This window comes from Schistocerca cancellata, chromosome 9 (assembly GCF_023864275.1).
Source record: "Schistocerca cancellata isolate TAMUIC-IGC-003103 chromosome 9, iqSchCanc2.1, whole genome shotgun sequence".
Taxonomy (NCBI): domain Eukaryota; kingdom Metazoa; phylum Arthropoda; class Insecta; order Orthoptera; family Acrididae; genus Schistocerca; species Schistocerca cancellata.
In genome coordinates this window covers 322,443,124-322,469,502 of record NC_064634.1, presented here as the reverse complement: position 1 = coordinate 322,469,502, position 26,379 = coordinate 322,443,124, and the positions used below count along the sequence as shown (strand labels likewise).

The 26,379-nt window shown below is 41.7% G+C and overlaps 1 protein-coding gene across 3 annotated transcripts in view; it reads right to left on the bottom strand.

Moving 5' to 3' along the window:
- Positions 1-4,790: 4,790 nt before the first annotated feature.
- Positions 4,791-26,379, bottom strand: part of LOC126100843 (fatty acid-binding protein, muscle-like) — a 167,980-nt gene continuing 146,391 nt past the window's right edge. For 2 of the 3 annotated variants that reach the window (XM_049911498.1, XM_049911496.1), the window contains exons 2-3: positions 9,861-10,132; positions 4,791-5,195 (exon numbers count right to left, since the gene is read on the bottom strand). In XM_049911498.1, the coding sequence (XP_049767455.1) occupies positions 5,145-5,195; positions 9,861-10,132 (323 nt within the window). In that variant the 3' untranslated portion in view covers positions 4,791-5,144. Of the gene's footprint in view, positions 5,196-9,860; positions 10,133-15,144; positions 15,329-26,379 lie in introns of those variants that run through there. The other variant, XM_049911497.1, reaches the window with a different exon arrangement.

Genomic DNA, 26,379 nt, shown 5'->3' with positions numbered 1-26,379 from the left:
AGCTTGCAGAATAACCATAGAACATGTTTTATAAATAAAAGCGATACTCATCTGGCGTAAAATTCTTTTCAATTAAATTGCATTAAGCTTAAGACGTAAAACCCAATAATAACCGATTCCTATGAGTTGTTGCACACTGAATATAGCGACCGGTACCCTACAGCTATGGTAGGAAGGAAGATTTTTTTAATGTAGTTATTTCAGACCAAGCGTAAAGGGAAAACATTTACAGGTATGTATCAAATGGTACACAATCAACGCACAAGCATTTAGCTTGTTCAGTTTCAGATCCCAAATACTGAAACACAAAATTCACAGGACATGCACTGCAGTTTTTGAGAGAGACTTCGTCATGGTATGTCCATGACTAATTTATAGGTTAGCGCTATCTTCTTAGCAATTTTCAGTCACAATATTTTATTTTACTATTTACATCCATCCCGTTTCATAGTATATCTTTTGAACAATGTAGTGTGTTCATGAACACGGTAAATTATTTTACGTGCAAATGCAAATGCGGAAGTTTTCCACCACTGCAGGAGATAAACATTTCATGGTCAAATGAAGGTAATAAGACGGAGAAGCTGTAATGTCCAAGCAAACAGTTTCGTTACTTGGCTTAGTTTCTTTGCGCGTGCAATATCTATCTTTTTAAGTAAATTTCAGTAATTTCAGCTTAATTAATCTCTGTATGAGAAAGATATTACTATCCTTGCAAAGACAAGGTTAAATCGCTGATGCGAAAATGTCGCCTAGCGCTTGTTTTATGTGAAGCAAATTTCTCCTCTCCGTCGTCGCTTTTCTTGTCTGCTTTAGCTTTTGTTTAAATTAACCCTTAGCGTAATCAGTTATTTATTACTATCCCCCCCCCCCCCAATCTCTACCCTAATCACATTATCGAGCAACTAAACTTTTTAATCTGAAGTGTTTTCTTTAAACACTTTTTTAAAATTACGAAAAATTAATCTTTAATTTTTATAGATGTTTCATTAACCCTCGAACTAATGAGACAACTGGTATCGTTCATTTCTAACAACCTGTTTTGATAGAGTGGTGAAGCAGTTCCCAGTGCAAGGCAAATGCTACCTACTACTACACAGAAAAGGAAACAATCCACATTGAGGCTAGGCACTTCTTACAAACACGCTTGCTCTGCACCAGTCTTCTCACCTGTGACAATTGCTTCACTATGTCCTGCACCCCCGTTTAATATCAACCGAGTCAAAAAATATGCACTGTACCTAGTGTTCGCAAATAGCGTGTTTGCCGGATACCTTACCTGTGAGTAGAGAAATTGGGAGCCTACCGACAGCCAATGGTGTACATGACTGCCAAAAATAATCGTAGTATACAAAATACATGTGTATTGAGATAATTATGTGGGGAAGATGATGTTCATACATTTGTTTCACAAGCTGTAACCTCCACCGCGTTGTCACACGTTAATGTTAGTACTTGTATTACAATATAACGAAGTAGTGATAAGAGTAACGACATTTTTAAAATACTTTACTTCCGTAGCCCTTTTGTTTTTTTTCCCGAGCAGAAGTTATCACTTTACCCATCAGGAAATAATTACGTTATATTAGGAATCAGTGATTTAAATTGTTAATTTCAGGATCGAGTTCACGTATAATAAGAGGCTAGGAAAAATATGGAGTAAATATGAAACTATTCCTCGTTTCTTGTAGCATACCGTAAATCACCCATTATTTAATGATCCAGCTGCAATGTTCGAGCTTTCACGTGAGCAGAAACAGACACTGCGATGTCCCGTGTTACTGACGCCCTATGCTGCTGTGAAGTATTGAAAATGATATTGTTAGCATTGTCCCAGCGACTCCAAGTGATTATTTAAAGAATGAATTTGGAGCATGGTGTAAGTCAGTTCAGTCCCAGGTAATAGCGTATCGTAATTCAGTTTCGTCGCTCTTAAATCAAGTAACAATAAATAAAATTTATTGTTCATGTATTTATAAAGACGGTGGGTGCTACATATGTTCCGTGCACTGGCGACAACCCACTATGATGGAGATCGTATCTATAGGTTCAAAAAAACATTTTCTCTGTGAAAACATGGTGGCCATTAACAAATTGGATTTTTTTTAATTTTAATGTGTAACAAAAATGAATAAATGCATCATAACCACTTACCATCTACACAGAAACTCATATTTAGAACTGACGTCATTTTATCCACTCGTATAAAGCTCAGTTGCAGCTCCAAAAACGTTGGATTTAAATACAAAAATATTGATTGAAGGCGGGATATCACTAGCAAAACTATCTTTAACCCATGCACTACAGCTCCTGAACTAATATAACATTCAATGGGATTAAACAGCTTCTGATAACATTGGTAATCTCTCAAGAGAACATTCTGCAGGTGAACCATAAAATCGGAGTGATAAAGAACTTCACGTGAATTCCTGAAACTGCGCCTTAGTTGACACCTTCCTGCAAATTACATAAAATAGTTAATGAAATGGTTACGGGGCAGCCGAGGTCCTGTTATGCTACTCCCAGTCCAGTACCTCGTCTCCCACAGTGTACTGTTATTTCCAAGGTGCTGGCATCTGTGGGAGGCGGGGGAGGGGCTGGGCTGGGAGTAAACATCACAGATATGATTTACTTATCTGACACGCGACCGTTTCGTGTTTACAGACGAGCAATGTTCACTTTTTTAATGACCAGGATAACATCTCACGTTTCTGCAGATCACGTGTAACCTACCCAAGCAAGGCCGTCGAGGTGAAACACTTTGATAAAAGTGGCCTGTAGTTGCAATTCAGTTTAGCCTAGGCCACAGCTGCGCTTCCTAGTTATACGTACTGCAGGTTTGTCAAATTGTAGTGTACTAACGTAAGTTTAGGTTGGGTTGACGCGGGTGTATAGGAAACTGTTAATAGTACCCTCTACGTTCCTTAACACCCAACAAAGTTTGTGGTGGTCTCGTATTCACTTATCAGGAAATACAGAAACCCATTGCCTGACAGTTACGAAAGAGAAACAAATAGAAAAGTGCGAATTATATGCCAGATACTTCTTAAACGAATGAAGACAGTCACGCTGCCACCTCTGCTCTACCTGTGATTCAGAGTCACTGACTACATACCTGACTCCTCAGTTCCACTCTCTCACTGAAGAACTTTTATACTGCACACACGATTTATTCTCATTTACAAGATACTTAGTAGTTCTGAACACTTTATAACGAGCAACAGTTGGCAGCCTCATGGCATGAGTTGACATGTTTCACAGACGTGACATGCGGACACCATACCTTTTTCAGATTTTCCCTGTAAGGGCCGTGTGTAAATAAGAACAAGGTACGAACGTCACATTTTAAATTCGTTAACACCAGCTGGCTTGGCATAGTGGAAGCCAGTGACGTGAGAGTATTAAGTATGAAGATATTCTGCCAGTTTCTGAAGTTTAGCTTTTATTTCCCCCGGAAGACTACGTATCATGTTCAATGGTTTTCATCGAATCTTGGGATGAGGAGAGTCGTTTTGTCCACGAGGAATCTGTCAGTAGTCTATACTTTTTTTCACCCGCTCTAAATGTATTACCTGAGGTTGAAGTATTATGAAATTAACTGCATCAGACTTTCAGTTCAGACTGCCATTGAGTATTCTTAACTAAATTACATGCAAATTAAGGAACTTTATGTCCTGCCAGCCTTATCAGAGTCTATAATTTTCAACGTGGATAGGAAATGGAATCAGCTGTTGTGCCTTTTGAAGAAGGCAACCTCTAACCCACGACAAGCAACCCGAGTTATCTACAAGGGGATTTAAATACCACTCCCCACTGAGGTTACATACTAAGCAGCTCTTAGGAGTAGCATTTATTAACTTGTAAATATGATTGGGATGGTATCCCAGCACTGGTTGCATATGAGAAAGCGACAGTAGTATTAGACACATTTCACTTAATGTATTTGATGTCAGTGGCCCAGGTCACTCATGAGGCATGTGGGTAGATTTATTTTTTTTGTGGGCAGGGGGCAGGGGGCGTGGCAGTTTTGGAATTTTTCGAAAAAATTTGAATGAAGCCACTATTGTGATTGGTTATCTTAGAACCCTCCCTGCTACTGATACCTTCATTGACATTACTCCTATCATTACTTATGCAGAACTACACTGTTCAACTACTCGAAAGTTAGGCAGTAACAGGAAGGAATGTTCTGTTGTATAGGTTCATGCTGCCATCCAAGTAGTCTTTTAGATACTACCACCAATAGGCCTCATTTTATTGGTGTACTGTCAGTGGGGAAGTTTGGTTTCTCCATCATCAGTAACTAGATTAACAAGCAATAAGACCTCCAGAAGGTAATTGCAAGGCATGATACAAAGAAACTGTCAGTACTAAAGAGTTTTCAGTGAACTTTCCCAGCAGCACAGATTTTTACTTGGGAAGTGACCTTTGCATGGTAAAGGTATCTTTTAGAATACATTTACATAGGAATAGACTCTTAGAGTGTCTTTCACAGGTAACTGATTGTTGAGCAGCTACATCCTTTGATCTGTTTCTGGATTATGTCAGAATGTAGTAAGTATTAAGAGGTTGGTATAGAAACAAGATTATAAAAGAGGGTAGGGATATATGTCTATTTTGTGGGGTTGAAACTTAGTGTATTTTAATTCTTTCTTGAGTACAGATATAATTGAAAAGTCACATCTCAGATGAACCAAACCACAGCAAGAATGAATTCTTTGCTTCATCATTACTTTCAATGTTACTGAAAGTAAAATGGTATTAAGGGAAGTATGTAATTGGCAATGGTGTATCATTTAAAGGTATGTAATTTTATTAACTTACAGTAAATTCAGTACAAAGTTCAAGATTTTAGGAAACACTTAAATGCATATAACAATTACACCAAATGCAGAATACAAAAATACTTTAGGAACATCAAGATCTGTTCAGCTGAAAACTACAATCTTTAAATTTTAATATTAAAATATCAAACTGGAATAAATATAGAAGCTAATAAATGAGCAGACAAATTCTTAACAGCAAAGATCAACTAAACTATTATGAAGCTGTATCACTTGGTATGGAATCTAATTTTCCTACAAATTTAACAATTGGCATTCAAAAAATTGAAATAATTATCTTCAGTGGCGAAAGATGCAGTCTTAGATTGCTTTGTAAATTCTCGTACACACAAGGTCGTCCACTGTTATGGTCTGAAAAAATAAATAATAATTCAAAGTTAGTCAATTTCCTCACAGTGACAATTGTCATGGAAAAAAACATTCTAGTGTTTCATTAAAACTAACCAGTTACCAAAATACAAAAGCTAGCATTTAACAAGGTTTGTTTGAAGGTCTATTTTTTCAGACCTTAGAAATTTACAACTTTCTTTACTAAAATATGGGCCCCAAATTAGATAAAGTTGAATACTTTAAGATTTCCCAGTTTCTACACTGGAACAGTTTCAGAATATATTGCATTTTTAAACTTCCAACAATAGAAATAACAGACTACCACTTTCCACACTTTTGGAAAGGGGACATTCCAATACAGAAAAAGTAGTTTAGTGGTTTATCATAAGATGGTAACTTCCTATTTGAAGCTACAGTTATTTGAAGATTAAGAAATTCAAGGCTGTTTACAATAAGAACTTTAACCTCTTTATTTTAAGTGCATTTCACCCCTTATTGAAAATGAGTAATGTCTGAGCACCTACCAGTAGTCACAGTAGTACAAAAATAATTTTACCCCCTGCTTGCAAATAGATCATGTAATGATTACATTACTGCAGTGATATTCTAAGACAAGGAACACTAAGAATATCCAGATACCTACTTACAAGGTATTAGCATGCAGATTGTGTGTAGTAACTTTTTACACACCTTGAAATGGGAAGGTGTGTGAGGAGTGAGAAGAGACTGCACTAAGATTTAAGTACAGCACATGACTCCAAGGAGTCATGAGGCAGCATCCCTGTGCCACAGGTTAAGTTTTTAAATACGCATCTTGTTCATAGCCTTTAACAAATCTCAAGTTTGATTTTGCAAAACTCGTTACTGAGTATCTGAGGTGAAGATTTACTTTATTATGTACCAATATCTGCATAGATTCCATCTAGTGGAATTGATTTATTTCATTAACTCTTGTTAGCACCAACACTGTATTTACAGACATTTGAGGTTTTGACACTGCTTTAAGCTGCAAACAATAGCTTATGTAAGGACAACCAACTCGAGGTCCACATTTTGTACGAATCTCCATAGTTAGATTCTGGTATTTCTCGAAATGTTAGCTGGCTGAGGAAAGTTAAGTGTATCTTTCACATCAAAGTAAGGAATGCAACGCAAACGCTGTTTATTAGCTGACGCCAGTTTTAGATCGGTTTCCTTAAGTCGTCATATAGGCGGTACCTGGAACACCATCTGGAGTACACGTTTTCAAATCATGTATATGGATCGCACGTTTTAAATACTGCAACTAAGAAACTGGCATGCGTATTTTGAATTCACACAACGTAGAGCTAAATGCCTGAACAGTTATTGGCTTTCATGGTGTAGCTAAATTTCACCCCATTTTGAATGGAATGAGATTAATGCCTCAATAGCATTCACATTAAGATCTTTTCATTACTTTTGCTGGAATTACGAACGCCATTGCTGCGAAGTTTTCTATTTTTAGTAAAATTCACTACAAATGATTTTAGTTTTAACTTTATACAAAATACTGCGAAAACGCCGCAACATACGGAGAATGTTTTAGGTAGAAGTCAATATTAGTATAGGGGACATCTGTGCTGGAACTTGCCACCTGACCACCCCTCCAGAGTGGGTGGTGTGAGCCGTATTTTCAAAGGGGAACCCTTATTTTCTGTGTATAATCTGATGGTCGCTGAAAGATTTAAGATTTAACGAAACTAGTGTATTCATTATAGATAGCGCTGTAGTCTAAAAATATCAAGCGTGCCAATTTCTGCAATTAAGAACCGAGGAATTTGATTCTACACTAACTTACGATGTAAATAAACATTGTTTTAACGGTTTAGCATCATGATATGTATTACTTTAGTGTTGTAAACGCAATAGAATCAGGAACCACGTTTAGCGTGATCCAGGAAAGACTAAGTTTGTCTTTTCTATTCTCATCGGGATGCTTTACCGATGAGTCCTCTTGCCACTCCCCATTGGGGATACTTTGTTTTCGTTTTATACCAACAAGAAATTACATGGATGTCAGTCTGATCATGCTGAACAGTTTCCAGCCGTACACAAATGGCTAACCATATTGTACTGTACAATAAATTGCTATAATACAAGTGTATGTTTACATAGTAAGTTTAGAATCCAAAGCGTTAGTTCTTGATTGCAGAAAGGTAGTAGACTAGATTATTATACTTTCATCTACCACGAATGGTAAGTAGTGGTTTAAGTAGACCACATTTTTTGGCGTAGAATCCAAACAGTTTTCCAGACTGACAATTATTGAACATTTCACCCCGGTCTGGCAGGTGCTGTGGCTAGGAGGCCGCTATGTCTGGCAGAGACATGTTCCTTGAACATTGGCTTTTTCGCCCCGAACTTCTTCGCACAATGCATCGTTTCCGAGATATGTAGTTGTCTAGTCAAAACGTTTATATGCAGGCTGATTCTTACGTTCAGAAGATCTGACGAGACATGAGGCCAAGGCAATTTAAGACACATGGAGCCGCAAGTGTCAGCAAATATCCAGAAAACGGATAGATATTTAACATGTGACTTAAGCCTAAGTACATCTCCGCACTGCAACTGTTTCAGCTTTCGGCCTGTCGCACTTCATCACAATGCAAGTGAACTGTTTACGTCGGGTTGGGTCTGGGCCTACGTACGCGGGTATCAAGGCGTAAGTCTCCGATATTACAGGCACTACTTTTTCATTGCCTGCGACCGTTTTCATATTTATTAATTTAACAGTGAGGCGGTCTCAGATGGTTTATTGTGAAGTACAGCCCAACATAAAACCTGTATTTTGTCACAAATAAATGAGTACAAGGCTCCGAAATGCGTCGTTACTTGTTAGTGATCTGCGTTTTTGTTACTGGACAAAGGGACGAAAGGAAAGAAATACAAAGTAACTTTTGCCTGACTACAGCAAGGACAGCTTATTCCTACGTTTACAGCGGACCACATTTACGAAATGTGTTCGAAATGGTACTGTTTGCATTTGCTATCAATTTTTGGATGTCTCCTAACATTTGCAGTGATGGGCCATTAAGTTATTTCTCCCACAGTCTTTTACATCACTTCGTAGTTTTTTTAACGTCTGTGCGAGTATCTGGAGAGCACCGTTGCCGCTAAGTTTTGAATTCACAAATTTTTTGCTATATTATCGTTTTACACGGAAAAAGTGTTCATCTTACTAAATTTATGCTCTTAAGTTTACAACTAAGTACTGGGCAAAAATATAGAAAATGAACGATGTACCAGAGAAATCTTAAGACGAAAAGGTGCTAGACAGGACGTGGTATGTCCTAGTGAGTGGGTGATTAATGTGCCTATGAAGTTCACTTTTGTATTGCGAGAGCGGAGGAAATACGTAGTTTACAAAGCCAATGAAGGATATTAGAACAAACTTCTAGGAGCGACGTGGATGCTCATGTATCAACAATACAAATTTTTATTGGCTTAAATTTAGACGTCGAATTCCTGATTTCATGGGTTATAAATCTTTTTTAGCAAGCTATGCCAAAAGCAGGAAAATTGGTGCCAAGGTGGTTTAGGAGCTCATCCACATTTGCTCAACGACAGCTGGGAGGAATTTCTGCTCTTTTGCTAGAAGCAACGGCTATGCTGCGGTAATGCCCACATCTTTGCTACGCATTTTGTGTTACAGTGAAACTTTATGAACTGGCTCTATTATAGGATTTGACAAGTGCCTGAACCGTTTCTTGAAGCAGTATGACTATTTTCAAAAATAGTCAGCCGTCACTGGGAATTAGATTTCTGATCAGTATTAAAATCAGATTATTAACGTAAATGGTAATGGCTTTGTGGTAGGGTTGAAGACCCATTGTCAAGTCCTTGATTCAGAGCTGGCTGGTAGCAACTTTGGTTTAAGTTAAGAAGCCAACTGAATCTTAATTTTACTAGAGATCGTTTTACTCTGAAGGAAAAGTTTCATCAAAATAAAGATGTTACTTCATAGACTAACATTATGGATATCTAACGTTTTATCTCGACAGAGGTATTTTATTATATTCGGTGTTTTGCAGTTTAAGAATGTGTGCATTTCGATGTAACCAGTAATTGAAAATTGAAACTTTTCAAATTTTGTACTAATATGGAATTTGAATACATTAAACGTTGCTATTAAGCACAATAAATTTCGTAATTTGTTGTCCTGGGGCCTTCAGAAAAATTCAAAATTTTAAATCTGTCTCAATTTAAATGTTTTGATACATGGTAGTAATGGCGTAACATTTAAACCGACAGCGAAAACAGTAAAGCAGAGTATTTCTATTTGAGTCATATGAATTCTCGTCATGACTGCAAGTCATGCGAGTTTAGTTTACTCTCGGTGGGGCAATTTAAGTTATTACAGTTTCAATGAACAGAAGATGGGAACTAAGACAATTGTTTCGAAATCTGCGAGATCGTACTGCCTTAGGAACTTCATGTTCCGGCAACGATCAGAACTCATTATGAAATCACTGAGGGGCAATTGCTAAGGCTTTGTTAGTAAACTGCACACTATTTCTAGCTGCCGCCTAGCTCTTGTGCCACACAGTCTACCCACTCAAGTATCAGACCGCGAGGTATTTTTAGCGGACAGGTTGAGCTATTTGACGTGGACCGAGAGGAATGCTCCAGCTACACGCCGACCAGATTTGTTGTCACTTTACTCACCATCTTCACCTCTTCGGCTGAAAACTCTCGCACAATTGTGGTGGTCTTCTCTCCCTTCTGGATGTGGTGCAGCTTGTTGCCGTCCTGGGTGATGGTCGACTTTACTTTGCGGCCGTCCGGAGTCTCCTCCTCGAACTCCTCGCCCAGTTTGAAGGTGATGACCGTGTTCTTGAACGTGGACGAGGACTTCAGCGTGTACGTGTCGCCGTCCTTCGTCAGCTCGATGACAGGGCTCACTGCGTTGCCCATCTTGCGGGTCACCATGCCCACACCTGGAACGAAAGAGGTCACGCCATTGTACTATAGTTACACTATCATACGCAATTAATATGCACGGGAAATCAAAATTCAAGTTTTGACAGTGTTAACAGCATTGGACTCTGGCCTAAGGCATTTTTGTGCAGATCGCTGTCTACGATAAAATTTCTTGCACACATTTTCCATTATGTACAGGAACTGAACGCACTATCAACTCCCAGCTTGAACAAGCAACTCATGGGTTACATGAATTATCTAGCAGCAGCACGTGATGCACTAATCACAATTCCATTCTGATAGTTATGGTTTCTGGGAACTGGATAATAGCAGCAAAATAAATAGCTAGAAAATTTTTCAGGTTATGAAAATCATGTAGAATGGTCATACAAAAAGAATATCAAATGAACTATCTACGGAAACCTCATGCGGGAAAGAAATTAAGTTCTGCAAAATATCAGAACAAACCCTGATATGGGCGTCTATGGATTGCAACGAACAAATGAACGAAGGAAACAAGCATCGGATATGCTACTCCTAAGAAGCTTGGCTTGGTGCTACTATCTAGAAATAGTAATGCTAACAAGGAGGGAATGGATTAAGTTTATTACGGAAACTTCAGTTGACGGAGCTGCGTCAAGAATGGAAGATAGCAGAAAATCAAGGTTGCGGGTGAATCAGATGTTAGGAAGCCCGAAGACCAGGTGGAAATAATAGGTCGTACTAGGCAAATGCTTAACGGATGCAGGTCTTCTGCCAGTGTCGTTCAACGACCAATTTTTAGTATGCTGGATGGTACAAAAGCCATAGTAATCTAAAACAAAGCGAAAGAAAGCAAGTTGGACGTCTAGTAGGCCACTGTGCTGAAGAAAACAGCACCGATTCTTACTAGAAACTAATTCACGTTGGCGGCAGCTCATTGATCTTCGGCAGAAGTCGAATGACCATCACGACCTACCGTTGCGCGTTAACATGTTAAGCTTTTTCCAGTTCTGAGGTCTACTGCATCTTCATAGTCACTGATGAAGTTCCAAGCACTAGAAAATATGGCACAAAAATCCCTTTGACCAGTCCCACCTTCCATGGAACTAAAGCAATGCCGGAAATTAAGTCCTTCGATTCCAAAGCAGCCATTAGTAAAATCTACGAATCAAGGTCATGATTTTTTCAACTGAAGTAACTTAATGCTCTGCGAGGTAAGTTGATATTAGTGTCAGCAAGGAAAGCAAAGCTGACTGGGTCCTGATACACATGGAATACGCGTGAAGTAAGCCAGCTCGCATCAGTGAGTACAGGCTCAGGTGGGCGTGGCGGAATGAGAACACTAATGCGTTTGTACAGATGAGTTACTGTGCGAAATTCTCCAATAAATCTTAGTACACACGAAATAGCGTCTGAATCAGAAGTTAGCGCACCGTGTAATTTAAAATTTAGCAAGTTGACAGCAGCACGTCAGCCGCAATTACAATCTCCGTAAGAAATTATTGTATTCAGAGAAATTAAGTAGAACCTGCTGCAACCAGACTTTATTCCGTGATTTAAGAAGCTTACCCGAAGGAAATGTGGAAAGGAATGAAAAGAAGTTAGCTGAGAATATATCAACTGCGATAAAAATATTTTAAAACTGCTCAGTTATTAAACTAAACTTCAAAGCGATTGTATGAGAATTAACATGTGCCTGTTAAGATCCTCTGCAATCTTTCTTTATGTCGCAATAAATCTTAATTTTTAAACAGCCTATGCTTGTTATAAGCTGTATCGCTAGTGCGTACTAATGCAATGATGAACTAACAGGTTAACAGACCACACTAAACTTTTGCAGTTTAAATTGTATATGCGAGCCTGCATGGCAGCAGCCTAACCCGTAAGATTGATGTGCTCGTGAAAGTTTTCATGCATAACCTTGCATCTGCACCTAATATTTCCTCCTAATATTAAGTCATTTTTAGTTTGACGCTTTGCCTTGGTAACATTTTGAGACTAAAACATTAAACACATTGTAAGAGGACTTACTAAGGCTCCGCCTTAGTCACTTCGTGCAGTTTGCTTTTCCGGTTGGAAGGAGTGCCCATGGTACGCCCAGTCCGATGTAAACAGCTTCATGTATTCGAATTTTGACGGTAGCATTTTCTCTGTGAATACGGGAAATTATTTGTGAACTAATAAAACTTGCAGGTTTGAAGCCACAACTTTGCTCTCGAGGAAAATCACACCCGTATGCGTGGCAATAAGATTATCGGTAAGCGTCATGCCAAATTGCTGACGTCTTATGCCTCTACTAAATATTGGCTCTTTTCATCTCCCCTGCAAGCTATGAATGAATTTGCGCACTTCGGGAATCAGCCATTGGATGTGATGTTCACATATGCTTATCTCTCTAAAACTAACAAAGCGAATAAATGTGCGAAGACTTTTGCACTAGAAATCTGCCATGCGTTCCCTCATTCAGTGGAAGATCGAAAGTGACTTCCTTAATGTTTGTCGTGTCATTCTTGTTTTATTTCCAGTGTATAGAATTATCTTTTTAATTTACAACGCCTATTTACCTCACTGCTGTTGAGGCTAATAATTTCAGTTAGCGGGACCGAAAACTTAAGATCAGCGTAAGTGACTGGAGAGTCAATACTCATGCACAACTCCATTCGCATGCAGTTCTGAAGCCATTACTAGTTTGTTAACTAATGTTTATAGGAACTTTAGCACGACATCTTATCCTCATTACCGAGGACACTTGCACATGGAATCTGATGACCAGAAATCTGAAGGTTGAGCCTTTAGAATATAAAAAACAAAAGAGCAGAAACTAAAGACTATTCCGGTACGAAGTATGTAACACCGAACTAGGCAATCCCTCGCTGAACTTGCCAACATTAAGGGGGGAGGAGGGGTAGGACGTCAAACGGGCCGACTGAGCAGGAGAGGCATCACAGGACATTTCCAGTGTCTACACTTTTATAAATAAATTCATAAAACTATCAGTATCACCAGAAAGGATTCAGGATTCACACTCACTGCAGTGGAAGTTCGAAAACAAAGCAAATTTTTTTTTACCTGTGAAATTTCATCATTTTTCCGCTTACTAAATGGCTGCCGTTGTTGCTATAGGTACACTTTTCTTAAGTTAGATTCTTCGATGAATTTTGATCATACATACCATACTCACAGGTGTATGAAACTCTAGAATTTATGAAAAAACGAATGAACTGAAACTTCATGTTTAGGAAAACATGAAATTTTCTAGTTAATTACCTCAATTTTTTACCACAGTTTTTAATAGATTTCGAAAATTATAGAGTTTCATACACCTTTAAGTATGGTTTGTATGTTGTGCACAATTCACCGAAGAATCTCTTACTTATGAAGAAACGTACCTATAGCAACAAATACTCCCATTAGTAAGTGAAAAAGTGATTTCACATGTAAAAAATTCTTTCGTTATGTTGTCGAACTTCCACTGCTATGAGTTAATTCTGAATGCTTCCTGGTCATGCTGACAAAGTCTTATGAATTATTTTGTAAAAAGTACAGACAGTGGAAATTAAAATATCCTGTGGTGCCTCTGCTTCCTACCCCCTCCCCCCCTTAAACCATTAATGTCAAGTACCTGTTAGGTTAATGACATATTGCCAACAAGCCGTTATCTTTCCACGTGCAAGCTCGCTCTGACCACAGTCATGGCAGCGAGCCTTAGAAGTAGACCAGCTTAACGACGTGAAAGAATAATTATCGCACTTTGTTGTTCTGCAGGTCTGTCACTGGTTGACAACTACTGGCTGGTGAACTCCCCACCAAGTACACGCAAGAACACCAAGCTCATTAGTTCAGCCCTGTATGAACTACGACTACAACATAGCATGCATAAATCACACGATAGGACGCCAGATATGTTTTCAACATGCCGCACATATATGGGAAGACAAATTCACGCCTACGCGTGGAATTTGTTTCAGCACGTCCTTTCCATTACGAAGAATCGGAACATCCAATATTGAGCCGAAGATTTTGCTGTAGTTTTTGAATATCTCAGAAATTGTAAATTCAGTAAGCTTATTCAAAGTGAAACAGTAACTCTCATAGCAATATGAACACCCACCACGCCGGCTCCCAGCCCCGCCCCACCCCACCCCCCTATCCTCCCAGAGTCGCGCATGAAACCTTCCCAGACTCACATTAACACAGCAACTGCCTCAAGCTACATCGCCGGGGGCCACCAGCCACGTAGCTAAACACGCGGCCTCTAGCTGGCCTTGACCGCCACGGCGAAAGCTGTATGCCGAGGCGCCCGCAGTTTACTGCCAAACCGTTTAGCCACGTCAGACACCTGAACTTTTAATTACTCCGCAGGGAGGCACAATTAGCTTCATAATTTAGCAATCAATTCAGGAAGACAACGCAACAGATTAAGCAGAAACTAAATCCGAGATGCTTCCACGTCCTTTCGACGAGGATGAGACTACAGTTCTACAACCGTAAACTACATTGGCATGATCAGCATTAACAACGCATGACACTCGACAGGTACCTGTCGAGATTCGTCAGCTACCAGAAAATACCAGTACGCCTAGATACAGTTTACATCTACGGAGCTTCTACAACATTATGGCTCGATTCCAAAACTGGACTATCACAGCACATCTGCCATAGAAATAAGATCTATTGTACTGTTCATAACCTGAAACGAAAACCGCAGCTCCAAACTATACCAGTAAGAGTTGCTCATATACCACATGTAATTGTTTCTATAGCAAAATCCAGGAATTTTGTTCAATCAATACGTATGATGCTCAGACATTTAGATTGACAGATTGTTGAAGTATACGCCGGGATTCTCTACGGAGAACGGAAGTAGCGCAACTTCAAGCGCCAACAAATTACTTTCAGATAAATTTCCTCTCTTGAAGTGGCCACTCAGGAATCACGAAATAGTTATCGGTGGAATATTTACAAACGTGTTAACCGTTCGCGTTCAAAACCTAACATTCTACGACAATGATTTTGGTCTCATACAAAGACGTTGAAATGAACTCACCGAGCGCTTTCATCACTTCATCAAAATTCTCGCTCTTGTCGAGCTTGTATTTGCGACCAACAAATTCGTCCACAGACATGATGGCGTAACGCTGCTAGGAACACTTGAAGACTGCAACAACCGACGTTCACACGTACTCGCACACACCCCCACAGAGCGACCGCAAACTAACGTGAGTAGCGTTCGCAGCTGCCGCTTTATACAGCCGCTACGCTGCCGAGATGACGTAGGGCGAAGGCACGGCTCGAGTGCTGGGAGAGGGGGTGATCACGTGACGCAACGCAAGGCGGCAAATACCTCGGGCCGCGAGCGCGGAGCACACCCACAACGGAATTCGGACGAAACGATCCGTCTGACGATCTTTTTTTATCCCGTGAAAGTTCGCTCTTTTATTGCGGTCAGTTTAAAACTATTCCCTGTTTCAAAGGCGTTATGGTGTGGCGCCACTGTCTCACGGAGCTCCGCGGTCTAGATACTCTCGACGTTTATGAAAAGATCGATATCTTCATCGAGATTTAGAGATACTCATTCGACACTTATCGTCGATTACAAAGTGACACATTTTCCAAGTAATTCTTCGTTATAGAGGTGACGATGATGTCACACTCCGCGACTGAAGCAAAGGCGTTTAGTAGCACAAACAAATTCAAAACAGAAGACAATTTTTAAAGCAGTGTCCAAAATTTTATTCGAAGCATACTGGTGATTAATAATGATATCGCTCGATCACGCAAGAACTACGATGCGAAGTATGAAGAGAAAATAATTAAACCCTTTTCTAAAATTACGAAATCACTGCAGAGAGTAAGTAAAATAAAGCTTCCTCAATCCGAAGGCTGAGTTTTGCACAAAACTTGCTTTTTGGAGTTGACAGTAAATCGAACTCCAGGTCCTTCTGTTTGTCGTCAGTCATGCACCCACAGAATACAGTTCATCTTGGGTTTGTAGAAGAACTGCAGAGTTGTTTATCTCGGATTTATAGAACTGTAGAGGTAGAATGCAGGACTGGAAATCCACAACCCTTAAAACTATGACACGATCAAATTAAACACCTTTCTGTCGCCCATGCATAGTAAGTAATTAAGACATGCCATTTGTGGACAAGTTTCGAATGATTGCTTCTCAGGAAACCAATAGGACTGACGCAAATCAACGTGCATCCAAGCACAGACCTAAAATTTGTCAATGTAATCGCATGAAAACGTACCATTGACGCAAAACACAGATGGGTAATTCTGCAGTAGAACAATTGTCAAATAACAGTAGTACGCGTGCAGTCTAACTCAAAACATAAAAGTAATAATGAAGACATTTCTTACCAGGTATCAGCACGATTTAAAAACTGAAAAATATTACCCGCCTAAACAATAGAAATAACCCGAAACTATACAAGGCCATTACTGTTTTATGGCATAGGCAAGACATAGAGGCTATGAGCACTCGATGTACGTGAACGCAGTAGTCACATACCTCATTACCTACTTCTGTATCTGTTCTCTGCGAGTTATTTTGAAGTGAGTGGCCGAGGGCTTTTCCCTTTTCATTCACAGCCGGAAAGTGCAAGCTATATCTTGACTAATTTTATCTGCACAGTGTCAATGGTACCGACACGCAAGAAAGGGGGCGAGGGTTGGGGGTGGGGGAGAGGGAGCGCCTGAAGAATGTTCAAAATTTCTTAGTGACTACACTCGAAAAATAGCATAAGTTCAGAGCCACAGGGTGACAATTATTGAAATAAATGAAACAGAATCGTCATAACTTCTGAACAGTTTGCGTTAGGGTGCTCAAACTGCACAGTTGGCCGCGGTGCATGGTGGGAATTAGTATGCGCTGTATAGTTTGGTTTAGCGACGAAGTCCACTTTCATTTGGATGGGTTCGTCAATAAGCAAAATTGGCTCATTTGGAGGACTGAGAATCGGCATTTCACGACCGAGAACATACATAAGCTACTTGTGCTGCCGCCAGTATACGAGTACATATTACACTACATATTATTTGCTTTCGAAATAAACTTTCCTTGGCTTTCTCTGTACACGAAGTGCGTGTAGTAAGCAAAGCAATGTGCGTTACTGTACTGAGGCGCCCTTCTTAAGCAGTGCTTCAAGGATTGTGCGTCACAGGAACGAGTACAGATAAAACTAGAATGTCTAGGTCGCACTTACGGAATATCCCGTCTTGCTGCTGGAAAATTAACGAATGGTTTATTTCGCGCAGCTTATCCGGGGCTTCTAGAAAAATTACTTGCCCACATTTACATAGATGTACGTACGTCGCAACTTGCGGAAGACGAAAATCGAACTTTGAAAGTTCACTGTCGCGTTTACATGTTGGGCATAAACCGATTCTTCTAGAGCCATCAAATGCCGGCTTTATGAACGTCAGTTGTTTCACAGGGCTGCTGTCTGTAAATCATCTGTTCCGATATTGCCAGTACGATGAAGCATTCTCGTAATATTTTTAATAGTACGACAATACTACTTCCTCGGGGTCCTCTATGAAACGAAATGGCATCCCAGAGCATCACTCCACGGCTGTCCGAGGCGACTGCAGGCACGTCTTCGTTCGTCATCGGGGCTCAGCTCTAAACGGGACTCAATACTGTAGACAATTCTACTGCAGTCAGTGAGACTGCAGGCCGAAAACGTGTCTGGAGACGGCGCGAACAGTGGTGGGACACCAACCTGATTGTCGCCCGCCATACGGATCGACAACCAGGAGGGATGGTCTGAGGTTCCATTTCCTTTCACAGCAGGACCGCTTCGGTTGTCATCTACGGCACTCCTCCAGCGCAGCGGTACGTTGACAAAATTCTACGACCCGTTGCCTTTCTTCGTAAGCCATTCTGGGCTTAAAATTCACGAAGGTAATGTCCACCCGTACACGGCGAGAGTTTCTGCTGCTTCTCTTCGTGCTTGCCGTATAGCACATAGGCCAGCAAGGTCGCCATATCACTCCTCAATTGAGAACGTTTGGAGCATCATTGGCAGGGACCTGCACCCAGCTTTGAATTTTGATGATTTAACGTCACAATTGGACAGAGTTTGGCGCGATATGCCCACAAGGACATCCAAAAACTCCATTAACCAATGTCAAGCGGAATAACTGCTTGCGTAAAGACCAGAGGTGCGATAACGTGTTATACACTTGCTCAATTTGTGAAGCTCTTTCTCTTGAATAAATCAATTTTTCTGAAATTGTAATCATTTGTATATGAAGACAGTACCTGTTCTCGAAAGAACAGATACCATTGATGACCGTGCAGCTTCTCTAGAATAAACGATAATTAATTGAAACCCTCAGCTGCCGACAGGTGTTGATATACCTCTATTGGGACAGCTGAAAATGTGTGCCCCGACTGGGACTCGAACCCGGTATCTCCTGTTTACATGGCAGACGCTCTATCTGTCTGAGCCACCGAGGACACAAATGAATAGCGCGACTGCAGCGACTTATCCCTTGCACGCTTCCCGTGAGACCCACATTCCCAACTCCACAATCTACGCACGTAATGTACCTAATAGGTATTTGCCCATCCACTCATTACTCGCGCACACTAAGGTGACGATTCCCGTAAGAGTTCGGGCAACCTGTGCGCATTCGCACAGACGAAGATCAATGGCTGGACAGCCTTTAACTTGTAAGTAGACTGTTTAGGTTTTTATATTGGTAACGCCACATAGCGCTCTGTATGAAAATCACTGGCTGTGCTGTGTGCAGTAGAGTTGTGGCGATTCGTGAATGAGTAGTTCATTTGAACGACTCTAAATAAAGAATCGTAAGAATCGAATCGTGATACGGACGAATCGTCGTTCAAAAGAATCGTAAGCGCGATTGTGTGTTTCCGAGCCGTGACGATTCCAAGTTCCAACGATTCATCGATTCTTAGTACGCTATGCTTCCAAGGCAACTTCCGAATCATGCCGAGTCGTGCCGAATGATTACGACCGCCAGATGGCAGTGAAGTGGAGGATGCATGTGAACAACGGAAGCTCGGAACGAGCAAACGAAGTTCGTGGGCCGAAATATTACTCGTGAAAACCAAGCTGACACTTGGCGGTGTCGTCTTCTCATGTAAATAGTAGTGACAGCGGCAAGTTCTCAAACAAATTAAAAGCAAAATACCTATGCTTTGTATTTAGAAGAAATGAAAGTTAAGCTAAAGTTGCCTTGTGGGAGGACTGTAAGCTGCGTTATGAATTACAAGGGTGATGTGGAAAGACATCACAGAAAAACATAGGATGATATGAGCCAAACCACGTCTGCCTCACTGTTAGATTTTGTTACTATAAAACAGACATCTGTAGTTAGATACGTTCAAGCCACACAACCAAACTGGCATACCACGGAATTTTGCACCACCTTTCGCACAAATCAACTCCTCTTTCCTGGCATACTGAAATAAAACAATGGATGCAATCAAATCAAACGTGACCTTTCGTCAATTAAGGCATTACACGTATAAATCGAGAATCACACTTGTAACGTCATATGCTTGTTTACTCATAAATGAACTATTTCTGCCGTATCTTATCATGACACAGTTCGATTCTAACCGTATTGTCAATTTCAGACATGTCCTGCCATCTGTGAGTAAGATGTAGAACTTTTTGTATTCCGTAAGAATCGTGCCATCGCAGACTAGAATGAATCGTGAAAGAATCGTGAACGAATCGTAGGAATCGATTCGCAATGTGAGATTGAATCGTGGGAATCGAATCGGGAAAAAGAATCGTGTTGCCCAACTCTAGTGTGCAGTCTGTGGCTGGTTGGCATTGTTGGAATATTCGCTATTGTAGTGATGGGCAGTTGGGTGTGAACAGCACGTAGCGTTGTGCAGTTGGAGGTGGTGGATGTGGGGAGTGAGATAGCGGAGTTTTGAGAGTGGATGATCTGTACGTGTGTCAATCAGAGAGAGTAAATTTGTAAGACCGGATGTCATATATATATATATATATTATGACTTTGGAACACTCTTATGGTAAATACATTGTTTGTCCATTTGCTAACTATGCCTATCAGTAGTTGGTGCCTTCAGCAGTTAGTATCTTTTATTTAGCTGGCAGTATTGGCGCTCGCTGTACTGCAGTAGTTCGAGTAACGAAGATTTTTGTGAGGTAAGTGATTCATGAAATGTATAGGTTATTGTTAGTCAGGGCCATTCTTTTGTAGGGATTATTGAAAGTCAGATTGCGTTGCGCTAAAAATATTGTGTGTCAGTTTAGTGATGATCAGAATAAGTAAAGAGAGAAATGTCTGAGTACGCTCAGTTTTGCTCAGCTGTTTGAAAATCAAATAACGTAAGGGGTTTACCAGCACAGTAATTCATTAATTTTTCTAAGGGGACGTTTCAAACTATACATATGAAGATAGAAAGAACAGATACCATTGATGACCGTGCAGCTTCTCTAGGATAAATGATAATTAATTGATACCCTCACCTGCCGACAGGTGTTGTTGGTATACCTCGATGGGGACAGGCGTGCCCCAACTAGGACTCGAACCCGGGATCTAATGAGTAGATGGGCAAATATCTCTTAGGTACATTACGTTTGTAGATTGTAGACAGTTGGGAATGTGGGTCTCACGGGAAGCGTGCAAGGGATAAGTCCCTGCAATCGCGTTATTTATCTGTGTCCTCGGTGTCTCAGATGGATAGAGCGTCTGCCAATTAAGCAGGAGATCCTGGATTCGAGTCCCAGTCGGGGGCACACATTTTCAGCTGTCCCCATCGAGGTATACCAACAACACCTGTTGGCAGCTGAGGGTTTCAATTAATTATCATGTAATCGTTTGGTTGCCTGTACATGCACGTCAAGTCTACCGATTTCCGTCCCATTCGGATAATTCCTTCGTGGTACGTCACTTTCTTTTCTTTTCTTCGTCTTAGAGTGCATTAGTACAAGTTTGTTGTTCCGGCAGTTGTAGTGGTGAGCGATCGTCGGAAGAGGTGCGGCGGAGTGCAATGGCAAGACCGTCATTTTGACGAGCACAGGAAAAAACGCCCACCTCACGCGCCACATGCTTCTTGCAGCAAAAAAAAAACGCGAAGGCGCGTCTCCCACTGCGAGGCAAGGCAGCGAGCTGTGTGTTCTGGGCGGCCAGAACACGCCAGCGGATGTGCGAGATGCAGCTATCGCAACACGCAAGCAGGGCCGGAGTGTCTCACAGCGAGAGGATGTCGCACGATACGTTACGCTGCAGAATGCTGACAAGTGGCGCGATTCGCGATCTTCAGACCCAGGCCAAAGGCACAGTGAGTCACCGCCTGCGCTACGGCTTTGGTTTTTCTGTGGTGAGTAAGGAACTGGCCACAAGGATTGCAGATGACGCATCGTAGGGGCGATCGGGAGGCAATTACAGCAAAAGCCAGCAACAGGTCAGGAACACCTGTCACACGCAAAAATGACATCTGACATAAGAACAGGGACAAAAAATTTGTCATCGCTAGCAGCATCACGATAAGATCGTGTAACTCAGCCTCTAATCTTTATAATGGCCTCGATTCCGCGAAGAAGGGAGTTAGGCTCCATGGTGCTACCAAATTAAGTGCATGTTATTTGCTACCGTCTCACTCACTGTGTCAGATAGTTTCAGACATTTTCCGCGGGACTGGCTGATTTAGCAGGCCATTCGAGGTGCGATAGGTTCCATGAGTATTCGTCAAGTAAGGGAAGAATGTGTGCAGCCCTGTCAGTACGGTAAATGTCATTTTGGAAGACGGGAATGTCCACAACAGAGGAATTCTCAAAGGGGGCAACAGGAGAAACTTGCCCCCCACTGGAATGTGAGTAGAACTTCATAGAACTCTCTCGAATTTCTAGCAGTCACTGTCTGCGATTTTACTAACCGCCAGGTTAGCCGAGTGCGCTAACGCGCTGCTTCCTGGACTCGGGTGAGAGCGCCGGCCGCGGCTCGAATCCGCCCGGCGGATTAACTACGAGGGCCGGTGTGCCGGCCAGCCTGGATGTGATTTTTAGGCGGTTTTCCACATCCCCCTAGGTGAATACTAGGCTGGTCCCCACATCCCGCCTCAGTTACAAGGCTCACAGTCATCTGAACACTTTCGCACTATTCCATGAATTACACTAGTCGCAGACAGTTGGGGTACACTAATTCCTGCCCAGAAGGTACGGGGTGGCGGCAGGAAGGGCATCTGGCCACCCCTTCAACTAACATTGCCACTTCCGATTAGCCATGCTGACCCTGCGTATCCGCGGGACAAACGGCACAAGCAAAGGAAAAGAACTGTCTGCGATTTTACTAAACTGTAGATTTAACGTTGCCTACCACGGTCAGATACACTGCAGCTTTACCAGTCACTAAATATCTTGGGCTTTCTTAGTCCACGCAGTGTCGACGGGAAATTATGTCGATTCCACAGTGCGGCTGAGGTTTCGAGGCTGATCTTTTGTCGAGACGGAGAGAAAAATTTACGGAATCATGTCTTCAATCTTTTTCGGTCGCTTCCTCGTCAAACACGCTGGTGCAGGTCGCAGGTTCCCATCACAAAAACATGGTAGCGGTATATGTGCCAGTCGTCCGTCCCCAATTCCCACAAGGACATCCCCAACCCCACCCACAGATGCCCGATGGAATCACAACTGAGGTTTACCATTTCTCTGTGGAAAATGAAAACCCATGATGATCGGCTGATTATGCATTATTTTTAAGTGACAGCTACTGTAGTATACAAGGAAGCGCCGAAACGACGATCAAGAACGGAACAGCAGAGAGGGCTGTGAGACGACGTCAGCCAGTAGGGACTCTCCTTCGTCTTTTCAGTCGGCGATGCTCTCTCAGTGCAGCACTGTAATTGCTGCCGCTCACATGAAACAGCACACGGTCTCTCTTGTCGATAGCCACACTTTGCACTCACGATATGGTTTGTCAAATGACAGTGTGGATGTCTTACCGGAGTAATATGCAATGTACAGCGCCAGATATGTACCTGGTGGCAAAAATTGGAACTTTTTTTCCAGCGTAAATGGGTTCCGCATTAATGCATTAGCACACCTACCAAGTTTCGCTGCTACGCGATAATTACAGCCCATAATGGACCATGGTGAGTAGTTGCACACTAACTATAACCACCTGGTATACTGAACAGCTCCGTATGTCATACACATCCTGCAATCTTGACTCCAACATCCCTAACGCACATTTCTACAAGCATCCTCTCGCCAGCAACCTTATCTGCTGGTGTCGGCCGGCCTCTGTGACCGAGCAGTTCTAGGCGCTTCAGTCCGCATCCGCCCTGCTGCTACGGTAGCAGGTTCGAATCCTGCCTCGGGCTTGGATGTGTGTGATGTACTTAGGTTCGTTAGGTTTAAGTAGTTCTAAGCCTAGGTGACTGATGACCTCAGATGTTAAGTCCCATAGTGCTTAAAGCCATTTGAACCATTTTTGCTGCTGCCGAGATGTCGGATACTGTCTTCATTTTCCTAGGAATCTTGCAGAACAACATAACCATGTTTTCATTTTCCTAGGAATCTTGCTGAACAGCCTAACCATTTGCTTTTGTTGTGAATGGTGCTGGTGACGAATCACCGCCGGATTAATGATAGTCGGCGGGCACACCGGCCATCCTGAGTGTCGTTTTTAGACGGGTTTCCACGCTCGTGTAGGAAGGGTCCCCAACATCCCTCTCAGAGGACACGATATACAAGCAGTTAAAATTCAGCTGAGATGAAACTCAGGAGGTGTCAATTACGAGCTGCGTTGTGGATGATCAAACACTTCCCATCGAAAACGCTGCAGGAGCATCTTCATTACCGCTGCAGAGTGCAGCCGAGAATTGTTCAAATGGTTCAAATGGCTCTAAGCACTATAGGACAATATATGAGGTCCTCAGTCCCCTAGACTTAGAACTACCTAAGCATAACTAACCTAAGGACATCACACATCCATGCCAGAGGCAGGATTCGAACCTGCGACCGTAGCAGCAGCGCGGTTCCGGACTGAAGTACCTAGAACCACTCGGTCACAGCGGCCGGCCCGAGAATTGTCATGAAGAACGAAACCCATGACAGTTACGTAACGTGGCTGCACGACATCAGGCGAAATCTCCCACCAGGCTCTCATAATTGGCGGGAGACACTATTTTCTAGGCATCTTTACGGAGGCACTACTTTCTAGGCTTGTTTACGTCCTCACTGTGCGCTCATAACTGAAAAGATCAAGCCGTAATCGACGGGCAAACTAGTCACACTACACAATACATTTGTTCAAAACTTCATTGGACTTTCTCAGTGGCTTCCGTTTCGCGGCCGTTTGGAGCTTACTTTCGGAATAGCCCTCGTATTTAACAAATGACAAAAAGTGTGAGGTCATCAACATGAGTGCTAAAAGGAATTCGTTGAACTTCGGTTCACGATAAATCAGTCTAATCTAAAAGCCGCAAATTCAACTAAATACCTAGGTATTACAATTACGCACAACCTAAATTGGAAGGAACACATAGAAAATGTTGTGGGGAAAGCTAACCAAAGATTGTGTTTTATTGGCAGGAAACTTAGGACTGTACTTTTATTTGTTTATTTTCTCCTCTCTGTCGAAGTACGGCACTCCCCATCGGGGTAACTAAACGAGAGATTACCACCAGCCTTGGCAGTTCAGCTGTGCGGTGTTGGCAATGCCATGTGGCATCCAGCGAGAGTCTTGACCGCTGTCATTAGCAACGTGCTAGCGCTTGCGTCGCATGACCGACTCCGTCAAAAACTTTCTCGGCCATTTCTCAAGGCAACTGAGCACTTACAGCTTCGATACTTATACCCCATTAGTCCTCTCAGTTTTAAGAAAGATCTCATGTATAAAGTCTGCCTAACACCATAAGTAAATAATTATAGTGTAACAGTTGTGGCGGTAGGAGAGACATTCATAACGTTGGTTATAAGAAGTGCGGAGGATACAAGTTGTGAATTTGTAAAATGTTATTTAAGACTTACAAATCACAACAAAAAATATCAGATACTGGAAAGTAACGTTAACCGCGATAACTGTTGTCGGAAAGTGACAGTGTAGTCCATCCTCCACCCCGAGAACAGTGATCCCCTGCTCGTACGTAAAGCCCGTTTCACACGCGCGACTTTCTGTTCATAATCGACGATTTGAAGTGCGTTCGCCTTATGTGCCCACGTGTAAATCGGCGGAGAGACACGTCGCGGGTGTGTCGCGAGTGTGTCTATGACGTCAGCGATCGACAGACTGCGTCGAGTGTCGATTTCTAGATTTCCGAGTATGCTGCCGCGCTCGCTCCTATTACTGAAATCGGTTTTGTGGTTACGTGTCTTCTTATCCTTTATTGTGTTGTTTGCTATATTTTAGTGACACGTTAGAAAGGTTGCAAGAGGTTCTGGTACTTTTCCTACTGGCGATCTCCTACAATAGAGACAAAATATCTAAAATAAAAAATTGTTCAAATGGCTCTGAGGACTATGGGACTTAACATCTGTGGTCATCAGTCCCCTAGAACTTAGAACTAATTAAACCTAACTAACCTAAGGACATCACACACATCCATGCCCGAGGCAGGATTCGAACCTGCGACCGTAGCAGTCGCGCAGTTCCGGACTGAGCGCCTAGAACCGCGAGACCACCGCGGCCGGCTCTAAAATAAAAAGGGTATTTACATTTTAGAAGGAAAAAGCCTACGCTGTGGACAAATAAGAACGTAAATAGCTAAACGCGCTTCTTAATGAGAATTAAGTAAACCGTCAAAAGTCAGTATTATTTGACGAGTAAAATAATTGTCGATGCTATTTGGCACTCAGCAACACAACAAGATACAAAGGATAAAATAAAAAGGAGCTCTTTACTGCGTTCTAGATATTGTTTCCTGTGTTTTCAAGTACATGTTTTCTAGAGCAAATAAATATATACGTTTTAAAATGTTTGTACGACGGTTTGGGGATTCTTTCATTTCTCATGCGTGTAAAAAATTAACTATATGCTTTTTGACAAGAACACCCAGTGTCAATTTAGGATTGTTCATCAATACACTGTCTTATCTTTTTTTTTTTTAATTATGGATTCTTCCGTCGCTTCTTGATAGAACAATTCCATATCGTGGGTTGAATAACACTTAGGTGGTTTTCTGTTCTACTGATTTTTATTTGTATGAACCAGTTTTCAGCTTATTAGGTCATCTTCAGATAAATATTAGCTATTGTTTACAAGGAGCTTGTGTTCTTACGAACCAAACATTCTGGACTAAGATACAACGCACTTACATACG